General features: G+C 45.7%; 1 protein-coding gene across 3 annotated transcripts in view; it reads right to left on the reverse strand.

Annotated features, from left to right (window-relative positions):
• ENTPD7 (ectonucleoside triphosphate diphosphohydrolase 7) overlaps positions 1-20,342 on the reverse strand; it is a 53,069-nt gene that overhangs the window by 21,966 nt on the left and 10,761 nt on the right. For 2 of the 3 annotated variants that reach the window (XM_062214552.1, XM_062214553.1), the window contains exons 4-8: positions 12,108-12,313; positions 11,732-11,882; positions 5,189-5,292; positions 1,329-1,385; positions 1,062-1,195 (exon numbers count right to left, since the gene is read on the reverse strand). In XM_062214552.1, coding sequence (XP_062070536.1) covers positions 1,062-1,195; positions 1,329-1,385; positions 5,189-5,292; positions 11,732-11,882; positions 12,108-12,313 — 652 coding nt within the window. The remainder of the gene's footprint in view (positions 1-1,061; positions 1,196-1,328; positions 1,386-5,188; positions 5,293-11,731; positions 11,883-12,107; positions 12,314-20,342) is intronic. The other variant, XM_062214554.1, reaches the window with a different exon arrangement.

The following is a 20,342-nucleotide window of genomic DNA, read 5'->3' on the forward strand; positions in this document are numbered from 1 at the left end:
GGGCTAAAAAGTGTCTATTTCTCTCCATTCTCTGTGATGGAACTTTTCCCTCAAAATACATTCTTCACATTCTGATAGAGTAAGGAATATTAGAAGTAGAGGAGCTTTTCACCAAGATGGTGTTGAAGGTGAAGAAGGAAGCTCCTCCCCATCCTAAAGCAAAGCAAAGGCTTTGAAGGCCAAGAAGCCCATGCTGAAAGGCGTCCACACACACACACACACACACACGAAGATCCACACATCTCCATGTTCTGGCGGCCCAAGGAACTACGTCTCCAGCGGCAGCCCAAATATCCTGGGAAGGGCACCCCCAGGGGAAACAAGCTTGACCACTGTGCCACCATCAAGTTCCCCCTGGCCACTGAGTCTGCTATGAAGAACACAGAGGACAGCAACATACTTGTGTCCCTTGTGGATGTCAAGGCCAACAAGCACCAGATCCAACACACTGCGAAGGATATTCTGACACTGAAGTAGCCAAGGTCAACACCCTGGTCAGGCTCGACGGAGAGAAGAAGGCGTGTGTTCAAATGGCTCCTGATTACGATGCTTTGGATGTTCCTGACAAAACTGGGATCATCTAAACTGAGCAGGCTAATTCTAAATGTGTTTTTTCACCACTTTAAAAAAAAAAAAAAAAAACCAGCAGAGGGATGGAATCATCAGTAAAGAGAAAGGGAAAAACATTCACTGAACAAGAGGTGTGTATCAAATACCACATTGCAGGGTTTGTGCATACATGCTTAATCCTCACCTTAGGAGATACACAGTACTAATCCTAACTACTAAGATCTCCCAAAGACTTGTCACATGTTAGGCATTTGCTAAATGTTTTACACATGCTATACTATTTCATTTGCACAATGAAGGTAAATACTATTATTTTTCCTTTCTCACACATGAGGAAACTGGGGCTTAGAGAGGTAACCCACTCCACACAACACAAGCTAGAAAGTAAAGGAACAGTTATTTGGACCAAGGCAGGTTGGTCCAAAGATAGTGTTCTTTCCTTCTCAAAGACTGGCATACCTAGCAACTGAATTTCCACAAAACATAAATACCTGTTTTGGAGGAAGGACAGAGGTTGAGGTAGGAACTTCGTAAGCAATCTGGAGAGAGGCCCCTCCCATATCCAGTATCCCTACTGTCCTTCTGCGCCCTGCTGCCAACTCCTGGGAAGTCTCAGCCTCTGATTCTGAAAGGAACAAATAAATAAATCTTCAAAAAAAGAAAAGACAACTGAAAATTAGCACTTACACACTACTGATGGGTTAAAACTTAAACCTTCGGCACTTAAAGAACTGACATAAGAAGACATTATTACTCACCATCCTCATGGTCAAATCTTCCCAAAACAAAATTGATTCCAATCCACGCATAAACCCCTAAGCAAAAATATAAAATACTTTATTATTAATTCCCTATTACTATATCAGGTATACACCTCTCCCTATAACTGTTCCTTCCTTTTCTTGGATAAAAGTAACTGTAGTATTTTATTCTACAATCTCAGTGTATAGATTTAAAATATTTCATCTTGTGATTTTCCTCTCTTTTATAATTATTTACATCTTCCCAAGTTCCTGCAATGAATACAGATTAATTGCAAAAATATGTGTTAAAAAATGTTGGGCCAGGCTGGCGCCATGGCTTAACAGGCTAATCCTCCGCCTTGCAGCGCCGGCACACCGGGTTCTAGTCCCGGTTGGGGTGCCGGATCCTATCCTGGTTGCCCCTCTTCCAGGCCAGCTCTCTGCTATGGCCCGGGAAGGCAGTGGAGGATGGCCCAAGTGCTTGGGCCCTGCACCCGCATGGGAGACCAGGAGAAGCACCTGGCTCCTGGCTTCGGATCAGCGTGATGCACCGGCCACAGCGGCCATTGGAGGGTGAACCAACAGCAAAAAGGAAGACCTTTCTCTCTGTCTCTCTCTACCCACTCTGCCTGTCAAAAAAAAAAAAAAAAAAATGTTGGACCAGCACTGTGGCGTGGCGGATAAGGCCGCTGCTTGCAGTGACAGCATCCCATATGGGCGCCGGTTCGAGTCCCAGCTGCTCCACTTCCAATCCAGCTCTCTGTTATGGCCTGGGAAAGCAGTAGAAGATGGCCCAAGTGTTTGGGACCTTGCACCTACATGGGAGACCTGGAAGAATCCCCTGGCTCCTGTCTTTGGATTGGCACAGCTACAGCCATTGTGGCCAATTGCAGAATGGACCAGCAGGATTGAAGACCTCTCTCTCTCTCTCTCTCTTTCTCTCTCTCTACCTCTACTTCTCTCTGTGTGTAACTCTTTCAGATAAATAAATAATTCTTTTGAAAAAAATGTTAAAAAATGTCAATCTTGGAATTCTCATTCAGGGCAAGATGGAGGAAATAAGCACACCTCAAGCTGTCCCCCACTGAATGCAAATATCAACTTGACAGATGCACAGAGCAGCTTTCTGAGAACTCTGAAAGTGAGTGATGTGGGAAAGAGATCAAAATATAAATATCACCAAACCATCAGTGAGTGTCGCTTTTTTTTTTTCCTCCTTAGATACTGCTTGGCCTGGACTCAAGGGCAGCTTGAAACATGAAAATGAGCACCAGTTGTGGACAGAAAGAACTACAAGATCTTGCTTCCTGGCCCAAGGGGCAGAGAGAGGGACTCCAAAGATTCAGAGAGGGAATAGAAAAATCGCTCTGCTTTTATGTTGCCCCTTTCTTTCTGAAATCTTATATCCTCTGCTACCCCAGGCATCCTTGCACCAGAGATGAAGTCTGGCAGGTAGCTGGAATTCTAGAGGATGTGACTGTTCCTCTGACCAGAAGAGCTGTAGCTCAAGTGTCAGGAGTGCACTCAAACTGCACATTCTTCTCCCTGTCTTCCTACCACCTGGTGCTGGGTGCAGATGCAATCACAGGAAGTGAGCGGCAGAGTGGACAAACTAAAGCCTGGTTTTCTAACTGGAGGACCATGAGAGAGAGTACAGTTGCGTATGGACCCCTGGACCTCCGAGCTAAATGTGCTTGCATCTGACCCTAAACAATAAACCAAAGACTCTGAGAACTGAACTAAGGGCAGGACCACTGCCCAGACTCCAGACTGTCCACTGACTGACACGACGGGACAAATCCAATAGTAATGTGCAATCTTTGAAAAATGAACTAACAGAATCACAGCCCACAGAAGGCAGGTCCGAACTTGAGGCATGATCCTAACCAGATTAACTGCCTTTAAAACAAACAAACAAAATCAATGTTTTCCTCATCATGACTGAAATAGGACTCAGAGGTTCATAAGGGAATATTCAAAATGTCCAGGATACAAAATAAAATTATTTGGCATACAAAGAACCAGGAAACTATCATCTTATGAGAGAAAAGACTGCCAAAAGGTGCCAACCCGGAAATGATACATAGATTGGAATTACCGAAGATATTAAAATAGTTACCTAACCAAGAATATGTACAATCTTCAATGAATGCAAGAACAGAAATTCTTGCAAAGAAAGAGAATATAAGAACAAAATGGAGGGGCCGGCGCTGTGGCGCGCTAGGTTAATCCTCTGCCTGCGGCGCCGGTATCCCATATGGGCGCCTGTTCTAGTCCCGGTAGCTCCTCTTCCAGTCCAGCTCTCTGCTGTGGCCTGGGATAGCAGTGGAGGATGGCCCAACTGCTTGGGCCCCTGTACCCACATGGGAGACCAGGAAGAAACTCCTGGCTCCTGGCTTCAGATCGGCACAGCTCCAGCCATTGCAGCCATTTGGAGAGTGAACCAATGGAGGGAAGACCTTTCTCTCTGTATCTCTCTCACTGTCTGTGACTCTACCTATAAAATAAATAAAAATAAAAATAAAAAATCTAAAAAAAACACAAAAAACAAATGGAAACATTAGTAGTGAAAAAATACAAGATAAAAGTTCAATCATTTCCCTTCTGTAGACTTCAACTAGAAGAAATGTAATATCTACTTCTTTTTTTTTTTTGACAGGCAGAGTGGACAGTGAGAGAGAGACAGAGAGAAAGGTCTTCCTTTTTGCCGTTGGTTCACCCTCCAATGGCCACCGCGGTTGGCGCACTGCGGCCGGCGCACCGCGCTGATCCAATGGCAGGAGCCAGGTGCTTCTCTTGGTCTCCCATGGGGTGCAGGGCCCAAGCACTTGGGCCATCCTCCACTGCACTCCCTGGCCATAGCAGAGAGCTGGCCTGGAAGAGGGGCAACCGGGACAGAATCCGGCGCCCCGACCGGGACTAGAACCCGGTGTGCCGGCGCCGCAAGGCGGAGGATTAGCCTAGTGAGCCGCGGCACTGGCTACTTCTCTTTTTTTTAAAGTTATTTATTTGAAAGACTGAGAGACAAGAGACAGAAAGAGAGCAAAAAGATCTATTGATTTACTTGTCAAATGCCATGCAACAACCAGGGCTGAACCAATCCAGACAGGTGCCTAGAACTCAATCCAGACCTCGCACGTGGGCGGCAAGGACCTGAGTCCTGCGCAGTCACCTGCCGCCTCGTGGGTAAGCGTTAGCAGGAAGCTGGACTCGGAAGCAGATCGGGAACTCAAACCCAGGTGCTCCAATACGGATGTGGGCGTCCCAAGCAGCATCTTAACCACTGTGCCAAATGCCCACCCTTCCTTCTCTTTAAGAAACAGAAACATAATTTGTCATAGAGGCCACATTTGGGTTGCATAAGGACACATATTTAACGCCACCTCAAAAGTACAAACCTAACAGTGTAAGCTTTTAGGGAAGTACCAATGCTGTACAGTAATTACAATAAAGAAAAAACTCATAACAAAATAACTCATCCTGATCGTTCCCTCCAATTAAACTTTCCCTTTACTTTAATTTAAATATTCACTTTACAGTTGAATTTGGAAAACTTGGGGCAACTCCTAAAACTATGTATGTTTTAAAAAGTAGAGTTAGCTAACCAAAGATCCATTTGGAATCATCATTAAACAATAACACAGGCTTATACACATATTGCTTTGTACTAAGTTAAAACATATAAATTTGTGATTTATAGAAACAGCATTTTAAGATACTGATGTAGAATATGCAAATAATAAAATTGTATAACAAGGTCAATAAAGTTACTGGCACAAAGATAAAAATCAGACATTTAAAATAACCCTGAACACCCATTAGAGGAGTTATGCAACGGCTGGCTGAGAGGTCAGTTGCCCCTAGAGGCCCAGTACCTTCCTGCTTCCCAGAGATCACTTCTGCCTGAGACTGAGAAAAGAGGAAGTCAAACTCCAGTGGTAAATCTTTCACTAGGTCACCCAAGATAGCCAACTGCTTCCTGCAAGAGAGAACAAAAAGTTCAAAAATTAATCACAATCTCTCTTACAAACTGCTCAACTTGTCGCTTCCCTTAGCCTTGCAATGACATCACCGTTCACCCACACCACCCACTTGTTGAGCCCTTCTTCGTTCTGATACCTCTTTAAATTTCAAAGAAACAGAATATAAAGACCAAAATGGTAACATTAGTAGTGAAAAAGTGCAAGACAAAAGGTCAATCATTTCCCTTCTGTAGACCTCAACTAGAAGAAATAGACGATCTAATCTTCTTTTTTTAAGTTATTTATTTGAAAGACTGAGAGACAAGAGACAGAAAGAGAGCCATGCAACATGTTTAAATACCCTCCGAAGTATAGCCTCCCACACAAAAGGCAAGACGGCAGTAGTAACTCTTGTCTCTTATATAATGTTATAATTCAAACAGTATTAAGAGATGAGACTATGGCCCTACGTCTTTCACCACTGAGGATGAATAAGCCACAGGACATTACAGCATAGTTTCACAATCTATAAAATAGATGCAGTTACATTATTCCTAACTGCTGTGAAAGAAAGCTGTTAAAATAAGGAACACAACCTCATCCTGAGATCTGGGCATAAACTGGAAACAATGCTTCACGTTCCCACCCAAGAAGTCCTGCTAGTGTCACAGGATTTTACAGAATTCTTCATGAAAACCAATAATTAACTTTGTCATCTTCTTTTCTACATTTCTTAAAAAAAAAAAAAAAGAATTACTTATTTATTTGAGAGGTAGAGTTACAGAGAGGCAGAGGCAGAGCGCGAGAGAGAGTTCTTCCATCCACTGGTTCACTCACCAGATGGCAGCTGCAGCCAGAGCTGCCCTGTTCCGAAGGCAGGAGCCAGGAGTTTTTTCCAGGTCTCCCATGCAGCTGCAGGGACCCAAGGCCTTGGGCCATCCTCTACTGCTATCCCAGGCCACAGCAGAGAGCCAGATTAGAAGTGAAGCAGCTTCAGCCGGGTGCTGCAACTCACCAGGCTAATCCTCCGCCTGCGGCGCCGGCACTCCAGGTTCTAGTCCCAGTTGAGGCGCTGGTTCTGTCCCGGTTGCTCCTCTTCCAGTCCAGCTCTCTGCTATGACCTGGGAAAGCAGTGGAGGATGGCCCAAGTGCTTGGGCCCCTGCACCCATGTGGGAGACCTGGAAGAAGCTCCTGGCTCCTGGCTTTATATTGGCCCACCTCTGGCCATTGCAGCCATTTGGAGAACAAACCAGCAGATGGAAGACTTTTCTGCCTGTCTCACCCTCTCTATGTCTGTAACTATCTCTCAAATAAACAAAATCTTAAAAAAAAGAAAAGAAAACATTTGATGGCCAGATGTTAGTAACTGTTTCAGCAGGGTCATGGGTAAATGGGGGCTCACTATACTGCTCTCCCTACTTTTAAGATTTATTTATTTGAAAGAGTCACAGAGATGGAGAGGCAGAGGCAGATGCAGAGAGAGAGAGAGATCTTCCATCTGTTCGTTTACTCCCTAAATGGCTGCAATGGCCAGGGCTGGGCCAGGCTGAAGCCAGGAGCCAGGAGCTTCATCCAGATATCCCACGTGGGTGCATGGGCCTGGGCCATCTTCCACTACTTTCCCAGACCCATTAGCAGGGAGCTGGATCAGAAGTGGAGCAGCTGGGACTCCTACTGGTGCCCATATGGGATGCCTGTGTCACCAGGCATCAGCTTTATTTGCTATGCCACAACACTGGTACCCTCTACTCTTTTTTAAAAAAAAAGATTATTTGAGAGGTAGAGTTTAAGGCACAGAGAGGGAGAGACAGAGAGAGAGGCCTTCCATCTGCTGGTTCACTCCTTAGATGGCTACAACAGCCAGAGCTGAGCTGACCTGAAGCCAGGTGAAGCCAGGAGCCAGGAGCCAGAAGCCAGAAGCCAGGAGCTTCTTCCAGGTCTCCCACACAGGTGCAGAGGCCCAAGGACTTGGGTCATATTCTACTGCTTTCCCAGGCCATAGCAGAGAGCTGGATCAAAAGTGGGGCAGCCAGGACTCAAACCCGTGCCCATGTGGGATGTGGGCACTGCAGGCAGCAGCTGTACCTGTTACACCACAGCACCAGCCCCTCTACCTTAATATATGCTAGAAATGTCTGATAATAAAGTTTTTCAATTATCAGCCTTTCTCATCTATTTATTTATTTAATTTGATAAATAAATAGAGAAATCTCCCATCTGCTGGTTCACTAATGAAACAGCGCCAACAGCCAGGGCTGGGCCAAAATGAAGGTGAGAACTAACAACTCAATCCAAGCTCCCACATGGGTGACAGGGACTCAGCTACTGGAGCCATCACTTGCTGCCTCCCAGGGTGTGCATCAGCAGGAAGCTGGAATCGGAAGCAGAGCCAGGACTCAACCCCACGGGTGTCCCAGGTGGTGTCTCAACCACTTAGAACCTTAGGCTAAACACAGACCCAATGTTTTTATATGTATGTATATATGTATATCTTTTTTTTTTTTTTTTAAATTTTTGACAGGCAGTGGACAGTAGAGGGAGACAGAGAGAAAGGTCTTCCTTTTTGCCATTGGTTCACCCTCCAATGCCCGCCGCGGTAGGCGCGCTGCGGCCGGCGCACCGCGCTGTTCCGATGGCAGGAGCCAGGTGCTTCTCCTGGTCTCCCATGGGGTGCAGGACCCAAGGACTTGGGCCATCCTCCACTGCACTCCCTGGCCACAGCAGAGAGCTGGCCTGGAAGAGGGGCAACCGGGACAGGATCGGTGTCCCGACCGGGACTAGAACCCGGTGTGCCGGTGCTGCAAGGCGGAGGATTAGCCTACTGAGCCACGGCGCCGGCCCATATACTGAATTTTTTAGTTTTGCAGTGATCCTTTTTTTTTTTTTTTAATTAAAAAAGTTTGTTTATTTGAAATGCAGAATGATAAAGAGAGAGGAAAACACACAGAGAGAAGAGAGATCTTCCACCCACTGGCTTACTTCTCAAATGCCTGCAATGAGCAGGGCTGGGTCAGGTAGAAGCCCAGATCTCCATTGGGGTTTCCCACATGGGTGGCAGGAACCCAAGTACTTGGGCCATCATCTGCTGCTTTCCTGGGTGCATAGGCAGGAAGTTGGATCTGAAGCAGAGTACCCAAGACTCAAACCAGCACAATGTGGGATGCAGGTGTCCCAAGTGGCAGTTTTGCCCACTGTGCCACAACACTGCCCCTCCCCAAACATGTTTTTAATTTAAGTACAGTCTTGTATTACTTTTTTAATTTTTAAAGAGAATTTTCACTACCAAAAAAAATGAATATGAAAAAATTCTGTTAGTCCAGTCCTCTGGCAAAGAAATAAAACCAAGTGCTAATACTTAAAATATACTCCAGGGGATTCGACCTCATTTTGAATCACAGAAACTAATAAAGCAGAAGCATTCATTCTACAAAACAGGTTCTCACAGTGATAGTTACTGTTATGTCAACAACTAGCTCGGCCTCAGAGGCAGCAACAATTTCACAAGCCCAGGACGGAGACACACATTATCAAGATAGGTGATCAGAAAACAAATTAAAAGAGAAGAAACGGCAAATCTCTTTAAAAATTCTTAATATTCAGAGCTTCCACACTGACAGCTAACATCTTAGACCAATGGAATGTGACTACTCAGCAGCTTTTCTTGGGCTAGAAACTTCTGTGACAAACAGGGGCAATGCTGAGCAGTGCCAGGGATGAGGTCATCGTCTCCTTTGCTCCAGACCAACGAGAGGTGGCCAAACCACCAGCCAGCTTCCTCTGACCACCCTGCTGCCGTCTCTGCCTTCCCGAGCCCCGCATCAGCTTTTCTCCATAGCCCTCCCTTCCCTTGGTTCTAAGACTGCAGGCCGCTCAGACTCCGTGATCTGGCATCCCTCGATTATCATCTACCCTCTTTCCAGGGTTCCCTCAGTTTCTGAATGATGTGACTATTACTTATGTCCAAAATAAAAATTCTAAATTGCATGTGTAGTGTAGCTACAATTTTGTAGAAATCACACATAGATGTGCAGAGAGAAAGGAATGCAGCAAAAAGAAATGATGCTGACGGGGTAGTAGGACTGTAAAGTGTTATGCTTTGTTTACTTTCAAGATTTCCTTTAGTGACCTAAGGTTGCAGCTATAATTAAAGTTTGGTTTTAAAAGTAGATAAAAACAGAACATTTTTTTTTTTAAAAGACCAAGATGGATGAGGAAATAACTAGAAGACCTCTCATGTTGACAACTGGCTATATAAATAATCTGCTTCTCCACAGCAACTGTGTGTCTAAACAGAAGGAAAGAAATCCACAGAAAGACATTGATATATGTTATTTTATCCAGTATGTGTGGTGTAAGCAGCAGGGAGCCCTAAGTATATGTTTGAGGTTTTTGTTGTTATTGCTTTGAGGAAAGAAAGGCCACATGTATTTATCAAAGACAATACTTAAGCTAAAAAGAAAAGACCTGGAGGCCGGTATTGTGGCACACTGGGTAAGTGGCTACCTTGCAATGCCAGCATCACATACGAGGGTTGGTTTGAGTCCTGACTGCTCCACTTCTGATCCAGCTCCCTGCTATTGTGCCTGGGAAAGCAGGGGAAGATGGCCCAAGTACCTGGGCCCCTGCAACCCATGTGCATGACCTGGCAGAGTTCTATGCTTCTGGCTTTGGCCTGCGCCTGGGCCAGCCCCAGCCATTGCAATCACTTGGGGAGTGAACCAACAGGTGTCAGGTGTCAGGTCTCAGTCTCCCCCCACCCCTCCTTTCTGCAACTCTGCCTTTCAAATGAAATAAACATTTTAAAAAAGACCTGATGCCTCTGAGATTATGAACATGGCAGGAGGATGGAGATTCTAAAGTTAAGGCTGCTGATGATCTCACTGACATGACAGCAACAGTGCAGACAACTAAAATAAGCGGGACCATATCAAACTAAAAAGTTTCTGCACAGCAAAGGAAACCATCAGTAAATTAAAAAGGGATGTTATAGAATGGGAAAAAATGTTTACAGACAATAAAGCTGATAAGAGGTTAATCTTCAAAACATCTAAGAAACTCCTGTAACTCAATTGTAAAAAAAACCCAATATCTTAATTTAAAAATGGCCAGTGAACTTGAGTAGACATTTCTCTAAAGACATACAAATGGCCAACAGACATATGAAAAAAATGCTCAAGATTACGAGTCATCAGTCATCAAAATCAGAATGAGATATCACCTCATACCTGTCAACAAGTGTTGGTGAGGATGTGGAGAAACTGGACCCCTTGCACACTGTTGGTGGGAATGCAAGATGGTGCAGCAGCTATGGAAAACAGTGTGGGAGTGACTCCAAAACATGAAAACAGAACTATCACGTGATCCAACAATCCCACTTCTGGGTATTTATCCAAAAAATTTGAAATGAGGATCTCAGTTAGATACTAGCGCTCCTATGTTCACAGCAGCATAATTCACAATAGCCAAGTAGTAGAAATAATATGAATGTCCACCCACAGATGAATGGATAATGTGTACACATGCAACGGAACACTGTTCAGCTTTTGAAAAGGAAGATCCTGCAATATGTGACAATACACGTGAACCTTGACAACATTGTGCTAAGGGAAATAAATGGGCATAAAGTTTCACCTAAGCAAGATGATAAGCTCTAGAGTTCTTCTATACAATGTTATATACACTGTCAACAGCATGTAGTATACTCTGGAAATTCTGTTAAGAGGGTAGCTCTCAAGATATAGTGTTACTGTTACCACAATAAAATCACATTCTTTTTCAAAAGTTCAGGGAGCTCACTTTCATCCCAGGCACGTAAGCGTGAAGGCACGAGGAAGTTCAAAGGGGAGAAATCACAAACAAGGGGGGGTCGGATCCAAGGAAAACCTCCTCTTCCTGGTCCTCCTTCTATTCTAATGGGAGAAGAGGGGTCAGGTGGCAAAACGTCAGGCTGAAGTGCCAGAGCCCACTGACGGATGGGGGCTGAGAAAGCAACGGAGACTGAGCTTTGCAGGAGCCCACAGAGGGACCCAGGCCGAGTCACAGGGAAGCAGTGTTCCCACCAGAGCTCTCCTTCCTGCTCCACCATATGCAGTTCCTCCCGTGACCCTCCTCCTGCCCTTCCTCAATTATGTTCTTCTAGGTGCCTCAAGATCCAAACTTAGTACCGTCATCCAATCCTCAATCACCACTCCCAACCCTCAATCCAAACGAAGAATCACTCTGCCGCCTCAGATAGATATTTATCCCAAAGAAGCAAACGACACGAAGGAGTGAACAAGCGATGGTGCCACGGCTGGGTTCAGCGTTGACTCGGCTCTGCCTCTGAGCAGGAAGCGTTCTGGTGCCACCTGTGACCTTGCTGAGGGGTACCCGCATCCCTTGTGCAGACAGGGGCCCGCGGGGGATGACGCCTGGACCTGGCCGTTCTACTCTGGCGCCGCCTGTTGGCATCTCACCTCTCCGGGAGCAGCCTCATGCCCGCGGTGCAGAGGATGTACAGCGGGGTCTCCTTGTGCTTCTTCACAGGCACATGAGCAGCCGCAAAGCTCAGCAGAGGCCGCAGGTAATCGCTGGCATGCTCTGGAGTGTCTGCCATGGCAGAGATTCCTGAGGTAAAGTAAAGCAGTTTCTTTAAAAAGTGGATTCCGTAAGTCTCAGAGAATGGATACCCTGTAAGATGTTGCAGATCTTAAACATTTATTTACCTGACAGGAGGGGGTGACAGTATCTCTTCCCCTCTCAAAAATAAGGGTAGCATTTTTCTATCCCTTCTCTTCTTTCCTCTCTGATGCCTCGATAAACAAGATTGACAAAAATATATTTCCACAGTACCTGGCTTGATTTTTTTAACCACTGGTTGGCTGTTGCGGTCTCTCATCTGTTTGATGTCCAGCAAGTCATGAGGGTTCCCGTTATGTCTTGGCCAGAAATAAACAAAAATGCGGGAGCCACTGCTGCCACAGTCCACAACAAGTCCATAGCTCAGATTTGGGTCTTCGGTGTCAGTAGCTTCAAGCTCCCCGACTCGGGCCAAATACCTACAACAGGCAGGAAGAGCAATCAGTGCCAAGCAGCCAGGCCCACCACTGACCTCATTTAATGGGTCTTCATTAAGTGCCCACATGCGCCACACACATGGGACAACAAACCCTAATAAAGGAATGGAACAACGCTGCCCATGTTTGCTGACCCGTATGAGGCAATGGCTGGTTTGCTTTCCTATGGGTCACAAAAATTAGGTAACTAAAAAGTGTCTCCAGGGTCAGCACTGTGGCGTAGAAGTTTAAGCCTCTGCCTGCAGTCATATAGGTGTTGGTTCAAGTCTCAGCTGCTCCACTGCTGATCCCACTCCCTGCTAATGTGCCTGGGAAAGTAACAGAAGATGGCCTACTTGTATTTACATGGGCCACTGCACCCACGTGGGAGACCTGGAAGAAGCTCCTGGTTCCTGGCTTCAGCCTGGCCCAGCCCCAGCCATTGTAGCTATTTGGGGACTGGACCAGTAGATGGAAGATCGATCGATTGATCTCTCTCTCTCTCTCTTTTTTTCTCTCTCTCTCTCTGCCTCTGTAACTCTGACTTTAAAATAAAAAAATAAAAAGGTGTCCCCATGTTGGGGAGCAGATTTGAAACAGGCTGGGTAGCAAACCTTTTAACAAGCATTAAAGAACTTAGAGACCTGAAAAATTATTTTTGTTTGCTGTTATAGCAAGCTTTTGGGTGGCTTATTGTGCACATTAAGCAACTGAGACAATATTATTCATTTCTATCTGTCCTTCGTATATAAGCATACAGAATACTGTGAAATGATTATCATTTAAGTAATATGTCTGGGTAGTAATATTTTTCACTGGATTTTTGGCATTTGTTCTTTGCTTTACATATAATGCTAGAATTGAATTAATAAAAATGTATTTCACAACAATAATATTCTTTGCTGTAGATATGAAAAGAATACTTATAAAATATGTATGGAGTATACAAAATAATAATAAAGGGGACCAGCACTGTGGTGCAGTAGGTTAATCCTCTGCCTGTGATGCCAGCATCCCATATGGGTGCCAGTTTTAGTCCCTGGCTCTCTGCTGTGGCCTGGGAAAGCAGTGGAAGATGGCCCAGTCGCTTGGACCCCTGCCATGTGGGAGACTCGGAAAAAGCTCCTGGCTCCTGGCTTTGGATCGGCCAAGCCCCAGACAATCATGGCCATTTGGAAAGTGAACCAGTGGATGGAAGACCTTTCTCTCTGTCTCTCTCTCTCTCTCACTGTCAGTAACTCTACCTCTCACATAAATAAATAAAATCTTAAAAAAAAAAAAAAAAAAAAAAGGTGGCCGGCGCCGCAGCTCAACAGGCTAATCCTCCGCCTTGCGGCGCCGGCACACCAGGTTCTAGTCCTGGTCGGGGCGCCGGATTCTGTCCCGGTTGCCCCTCTTCCAGGCCAGCTCTCTGCTATGGCCTGGGAGTGCAGTGGAGGATGGCCCAAGTCCTTGGGCCCTGCACCCCATGGGAGACTAGGAGAAGCACCTGACTCCTGCCTTCAGATCAGTGCGGTGTGCCGGCCACAGCGAGCCAGCCGCGGCAGCCATTGGAGGGTGAACCAACGGCAAAAGGAAGACCTTTCTCTCTGTCTCTCTCTCTCACGGTCCACTCTGCCTGTCAAAAAAAATAAATAAATAAATAAGTAATAAAAACAAATGCCTGTGTATCTGCCACCCAATTTTATTTATTTTTTAGATCTATTTATATACTTGAAAGACAGAAAGAGCAAGAATGGCTGCAATGGATTGGGCCAAGCCAAAGTCAGGAGCCAGGAATTCCATCTGGATCTCCTATCTGGGTGTCAGGGATCCAGGCAGTTGGACCATCTTCCTCTGCTTTTCCAGGCACATTAGCAGGAAGCTGGATCAGAAGTGGAGAAGACTCAAACTGGAGTGCCTTAACCCACTGTACCACAATGCTGTCCCCAACCACCCAATCTTAAAAATAAATTATTGGGGCTGGAGCTGTGGCATAGCAGGTTAAGTCACAACCTGTAGTGCCAGCATCCCTTATGGGCGCCAGTTCAAGTCCCAGCTGCTCTACTTCCAACCCAGCTCCCTGCTAATGAGCCTAAGAAAGCAAGAGGATGTCCCAAGTGCTGCTTGGGCCTCTACACCCACGTGGGAAACCCAGATGAAGCTCCCAGCTCCTGGCTTTGGTAGGGCCCAGCCCTGGCCATTGTGGCCATTTGGGGAATGAACCAGTGGATGGAAGACTTTCTCTGTCTCTGCCTCTTCATCTCTGTAACTCTGCCTTTCAAATTCATCTTTTAAATAAATAAATAAACTATTAGACTATTTCAAAAAAGTGAGAGAAGGGAGAGTGCTTCTAAGCCCTAGGACATCAGTATTTTCTGCTGGGATGTTTTTCCTATTGTATTCCAAGCTATCTGGCTGACAGCGGGGAGACGAAATCAGCAAAGGTGTTACCATGAAGCACACAAAGGTCTGAGTCTGAACTTCATCATTTCCTTTGTGTGTGCCTTTCCCAGGCTGTTTCCTTATCTGTGAAATAAGCACAGGAAAGAATATGTACCCTACGAGGGATAATGGGTAGGGGTCAGATAGGAGTTTTTTTCTAGATTTGTAATGGCAGTGAGTTGCAGGAAATGAAGCAGGTGGCAAACATCTGTTGCACACGAGAATTTTTAGTCCTAAAGGTGTCCTTTCACCACAGGCCTCCCTGTTCTAATCGAGTTACTGGGTTGAACTGGGCTCAGAATCCACCAATCAGCTCATAACAGCTCACATCTATCACATGGCAGTGGGGCAGAAGTCTGGATTCAAACTGCAGGACTCTTGCAAATACTGACCTCATGAGAGGCCACAGATAAAAAAGAACAAGGCAAGATAAGCCACCCAGCCCAAAGTGACTTCATTTCCCATAGCAGCAATTTTCCTACTTCACATGCTTCCCAGGATGTTCTCTGCTCTCCTTTCTGAGAACCAACCCCTCTCCACGCCTCAGACAAGATTCTGAATCCCATCCCAATCTTCTTAATGAATAACTGTTCACTACTGCATTGGTTTTCAAACTTCTTGGCCTCAGAATCTCCTTAAAATATTTTTTTTTTGTTTTTTTTGTTTTAAGATTTACTTATTTTACTTGAAAGGCAGAGTTAGAAAGACAGAGAGGTGATTCCATCCACTGGTTCACTCCCTAAATGGTTGCAACAGCTGGAGCTGAGCTGGTCTGAAGCCATTAGACAGGAACTTCTTCCAGGTCTCCCAGGTGGATGCAGGGACCAAAGGACTTGGGCCATCTTCTGCTGCTTTCCCAGGTACATTAGCAAGGAGTTGAATTGGAAGTAGAGCAGCCGGGACTTGAACCAGATGGGATGAACTGGAAGGGATGCTGGCATCACAGGAGGCACCTTTACCCACTATACCACAGTGCTAGTCCCTTCTTTAAAATCTTAAAAATGGACGGTGCCACGGCTCACTAGGCTAATCCTCCGCCTGCGGTGCCAGCACCCTGGGTTCTAGTCCTGGATGGGGTGCCGGATTCTGTCCCGCTTGCTCCTATTCCAGTCCAGCTCTCTGCTGTGGCCCGGGAAGGCAGTGGTGGATGGCCCAAGTGCTTGGGCCCTGCACCCACATGGGAGACCAGGAGGAAGCACCTGGCTCCTGGCTTCGGATCGGCACAGCACGCCGGCCGTAGTGGCCATTTGGGGGGTGAACCAACGGAAGGAAGATCTTTCTCTCTGTCTCCCTCTCTCTCACTGTCTAACTCTACCTGTCAAAAAAAATTTCTTTTTAAAAATTAAAATCTTAAAAATGACTGAACCTCAAAGAGCTTTTGTGTGCATGTGTAGCATCTACCTATAATTACTACATTGGAATATAAGATAAAAATGTTAAATATTTACTAATTCATTTAGATGAAACAAATTCATATTAACACATATTTATGAAAATAACTATAGGTTCTAAAACAAAAAAAAGTTTTATAGTTTTGCAAATCTCTATAGTATCAAAATTAACAGAAGTCACCACTACTGCAGACTGAAGTCATCTCCTATTTGCTTCCATATTCAGTCTCTTACATGCATTGTTTTGGCTGAAGTATTTCTGTAATAATCCAGCCTCACACAAATGTTGGCAAAGAAGGATATATGTTAACAGCACTTTCAGATCATTGTGGATATTCTTGAAAAAAATCATGTTAGAAAATACTGGTTCACTGGGTTATGCAAATCTGCCTGACAATGACACATTTCCCTCTGTAATTATGTGTGTCTATGTGTGTGCATATTCAGAGTAGGCATTTGGCGCAGGTTAATATGCCACATGGGATCCCATGTTGGAGTGTCTGGTTTGAGTTGAGGCTCTTTTTTAGACTCCAGCTTCCTGCTAAAGTGCACCCTTGGTGGGAGCAGGGGCAGGAACAACAGAAGATGGCTGCAGCACTTGGGTCTCTGCTACCCATGTGGGAGATCTGGATTGAGTTCCAGACTCCTAGCCCAGCCTCAGCAGTTACAGGCACTGGGGAGTGAACCAGTGAATGGAACATCTCTCTCTTTTTCTCTGCCTCTCTTTCAAAGAAAATGAAAATAAATTAATTTTAAAAATACATTCATTAATACCACCACCAATCTGTCTCATAGTCTTTTAAGTGTTAGGAAGCTATCAAATTCTCAATGGCAGATAGGGTTTTCTAAAATTCCAATTTTTACATAGCCTTTTTTTTTTTCATTTGTTTATATATTTGAAAGTCAGAGAGACAGATAGATAGAGATTCCCCATCTGCTGGTTCACTCCTCAAATACCCACAACAGCTGGGGCTCAGCCAGGCCGAAGCAGGGAGCCCAGAACTCAGTTTGGGTCTCCCACGTGGGTAGCAAGAACCCAAGTACTTAAGCCAGTCTCTGCTACCTCCCAGGCTGCATAATAGCACAAAGCTGGAATTGGGAGGGGAGCCAGGACTCGAACCCAGGCACTATGTTATGGCATACAACCACCCCACTACAGCAAACACCTGCCCCTGGAAGTTCATATTTTATCACCAGCAATAAACAGTGACAGTTGTTTTCCCTTATATAACAAATTTATTTCATTCATTTTCAAGAAAGAGCCAATGAACTACCTAAGCATGAAAATCACAGTTTTTCTGGCAGTTATTCTTCAAGTAAAAATAGAGGTCCATGACAAAAGTAACTAGGTTTATCTCACAACTCAATCTCCCTAGTCCTTTTCCTTGAGACAACTTCAGTATTTAGAATAATGCCTACTTTGGCCAGTGCTGCGGCTCACTTGGCTAATCCTCCGCTTGCGGCACCGGCACCCCGGGTTCTAGTCCCAGTTGGGGTGCCGGATTCTGTCCTGGTTGCCCCTCTTCCAGACCAGCTCTCTGCTGTAGCCCGGAGGGCAGTGGAAGATGGCCCAAGTGCTTGGACCCTGCACTCGCATGGGAGACCAGGAGGAAGCACCTGGCTCCTGGCTTCGGATTGGGGCAGCGCCGGCCGTAGTGGCCATTTGGAGGGTGACCCAAAGGAAGGAAGACCTTTCTCTCGGTCTCTATCTAACTCAGCCTGTCCAAAAAAAATATAATAATAATAATGCCTACTTCACACTTCATAAGTGAAACTAGATTTTCTTTCATTGCAATTGTGTGGGGATAAAGAATATAGAAACCACCTGGCCAATCTGGTGCCCCTAGCCTGACTTATGCCAAGGCACCAGCACTGCTTTTGTACCATCTGAGCAAATGTCAACTCGGTGAAAAAGGCAAACAGCATCACATCAGTCAAAAGGAGCAAGCACCCCAGATGCCCATCACTGAATGGATGGATGGATAAATAAAGCGTGGTGTACACATGTAACGGAACACTATCCAGCCTTAAAATGAAGCAGAAGCTGCCACAGGCTGCAACATGGACAAACCCCAAGGACATCCTACTAAGTGAAATAAACCAGTCGTAAAAGACAAATTCTTGTTGATTACACTTCTGAGAGGTGCCTAAAGCAGTCAAATTCACAGGATCAGAGAGCAGAGTGACGGTTACCTGGGGCTGCTGCCTGGGGACAGAGTAAAGGAGAGTCCTTTAATGAGTAGAGAGTTTCAAAGCTGCAGGATCTGTTCCGGAGAACTGATCCAGCAAAGTAAATAAACCTAATGCCACCGGACTGTACTCTGAGAAGCAGCTGAGAAACTCTATGATATTCCAGACCCCGGACAGGCAGGACCTGCACTACGCCCCTCATAAGCAGGAAGCAGCCATAGAAGATGAACGAGTCTACGCCCTTCAACATCCCCTAGGATTAAGGGAATGGAGTCTCTGAGCAGGGAATGATGTAGACAGGCATACAGGATAAAATTGATTAGGTTTGTGAGCTAGGAGACCACGCCTTCACCACACCCCTGTGTGACCTCATGACCCTACCTGATCACACCTGTGTGCCCACCGGCCAATCAGATTAATTAACCACTCCCCTTTGAAAGTGGCTTAGCAGCCTGCAACACAGTAGGCTCAGCCCTTTTCCTTTTAGGCCTTTTGCCTTTGTGTGCCTATGCTGCCCCTGCACCTGAAGGGGGCATGGCCTTCGGGCCACCCGCCTCATACTTCCTAGCCTACATGCTCCTCCACATGGCTGGCTCCTGATACTCGGTATGAACCCAGATTTCTCTCTTTAAGATAGGGCCCTCACTCTCCTATGCATTTCTTACACACACACACACACACACAAAGAAACTTTATGATATGTGTTATTAAACATGATCTTTAAAAAAACAAATATATCTTAGCATTGTTATGAAAACAGTTTTGGCTTCACAGACTCCCTGAAAGATCTCAGGAATCCCAAGGGTCAGTAAACATTTTGAAAGCCATTGCTCTAACACCCATCAGCTTTTCTACCTGTTCCTCTGACATTGCTCCCCAGTTCTCAGAGCTCACACGGGGTGGGTGTACGGAGCAGTGGTTAAGATGCTGCTTCTGGTGCCCACAGCACTTATCAGACTGCCTGGTTTGAGTCCCAGCTCCACTTTCAATCCAGTTTCCTACCAAACCAGGACCCTGGGAAGGCAGATGATGACGATTTAAGTACTTGGTGCCCTGCCCGCCTCGTGGGAAACATGGATGGAGCTCTTGGCTCCTTACTTCCACCTGGCCTACCCCCGACTGAAGGCATTTGGAGAATGAACCAGCAGATGGAAGATTGATCTCTTTGCTTCTCAAATAAAATAAAAATAAATAAAATGTTAAAAATTTAAAAAGTTGGGGTCAGTGTTGTACCAAAGGTTAAGCCACTGCCTGCAGTGCTGGCATCCCATATGGGTGCTGGTTTGAGTTCAGGCTGCTCCGTTTCCAATCCAGCTCCCTGCTACTGCACCTGGGAAAGCAGCAGAGAATAGTCCAAGTTCTTGGGCCCCTGCACCCACATGGGAGACTCGAAGAAGCTCCTGGCTTCAGCCTTGCCCAGCCCCCACATTTGCAGTCATTTTGGGATTGAACCAGTGGATGGAAGTTTCCTTCCTCTCTCTCTCTCTCTCTCTAACTGCCTTTCAAATAAATATATCTTCTTTAGAAAAATAAATTTTAAAAAAAATTTAAACATAGTCTCTACTCAACAATGCTGACTCGTAATATCTACAATTTAAAAAGAATTCATGCTTCTGTCCTAGAATGTGAAGTGTTATTATTCCCTATAAACAGTGCCAAGTGATTTGGTCTTTGCAATGGTTTGAACTCAAACAGAACTTTAAATCCCAAAGTCATTATTAACGCCAAGAGGGTGCGACCTTACCAATTACCATGTTTTGAAGTGGGAGGTCCTTTTTTTTAAAAAAATTATTTATTTGTAAGTCAGAGTTACACAGAAAGAGAAGAAGAGGCAGAGGCAGAGGCAGAGGGAGAGGGGGAGGGGGAGGGGGAGGAGGAGGGAGAGAGAGGGAGAGAGGGGGAGAGGGAGAGAGGGAGAGGGGGAGGGGGAGAGGGGGAGAGGGAGAGAGGGAGAGGGGGAGGGGAAGAGGGGGAGAGGGGGAGAGGGGGAGGGGGAGGGGGAGGGGGAGAGGGAGAGGGAGAGAGGG

The sequence above is a fragment of the Lepus europaeus genome, chromosome 17 (genome assembly GCF_033115175.1).
Source record: "Lepus europaeus isolate LE1 chromosome 17, mLepTim1.pri, whole genome shotgun sequence".
NCBI classification, from domain to species: domain Eukaryota; kingdom Metazoa; phylum Chordata; class Mammalia; order Lagomorpha; family Leporidae; genus Lepus; species Lepus europaeus.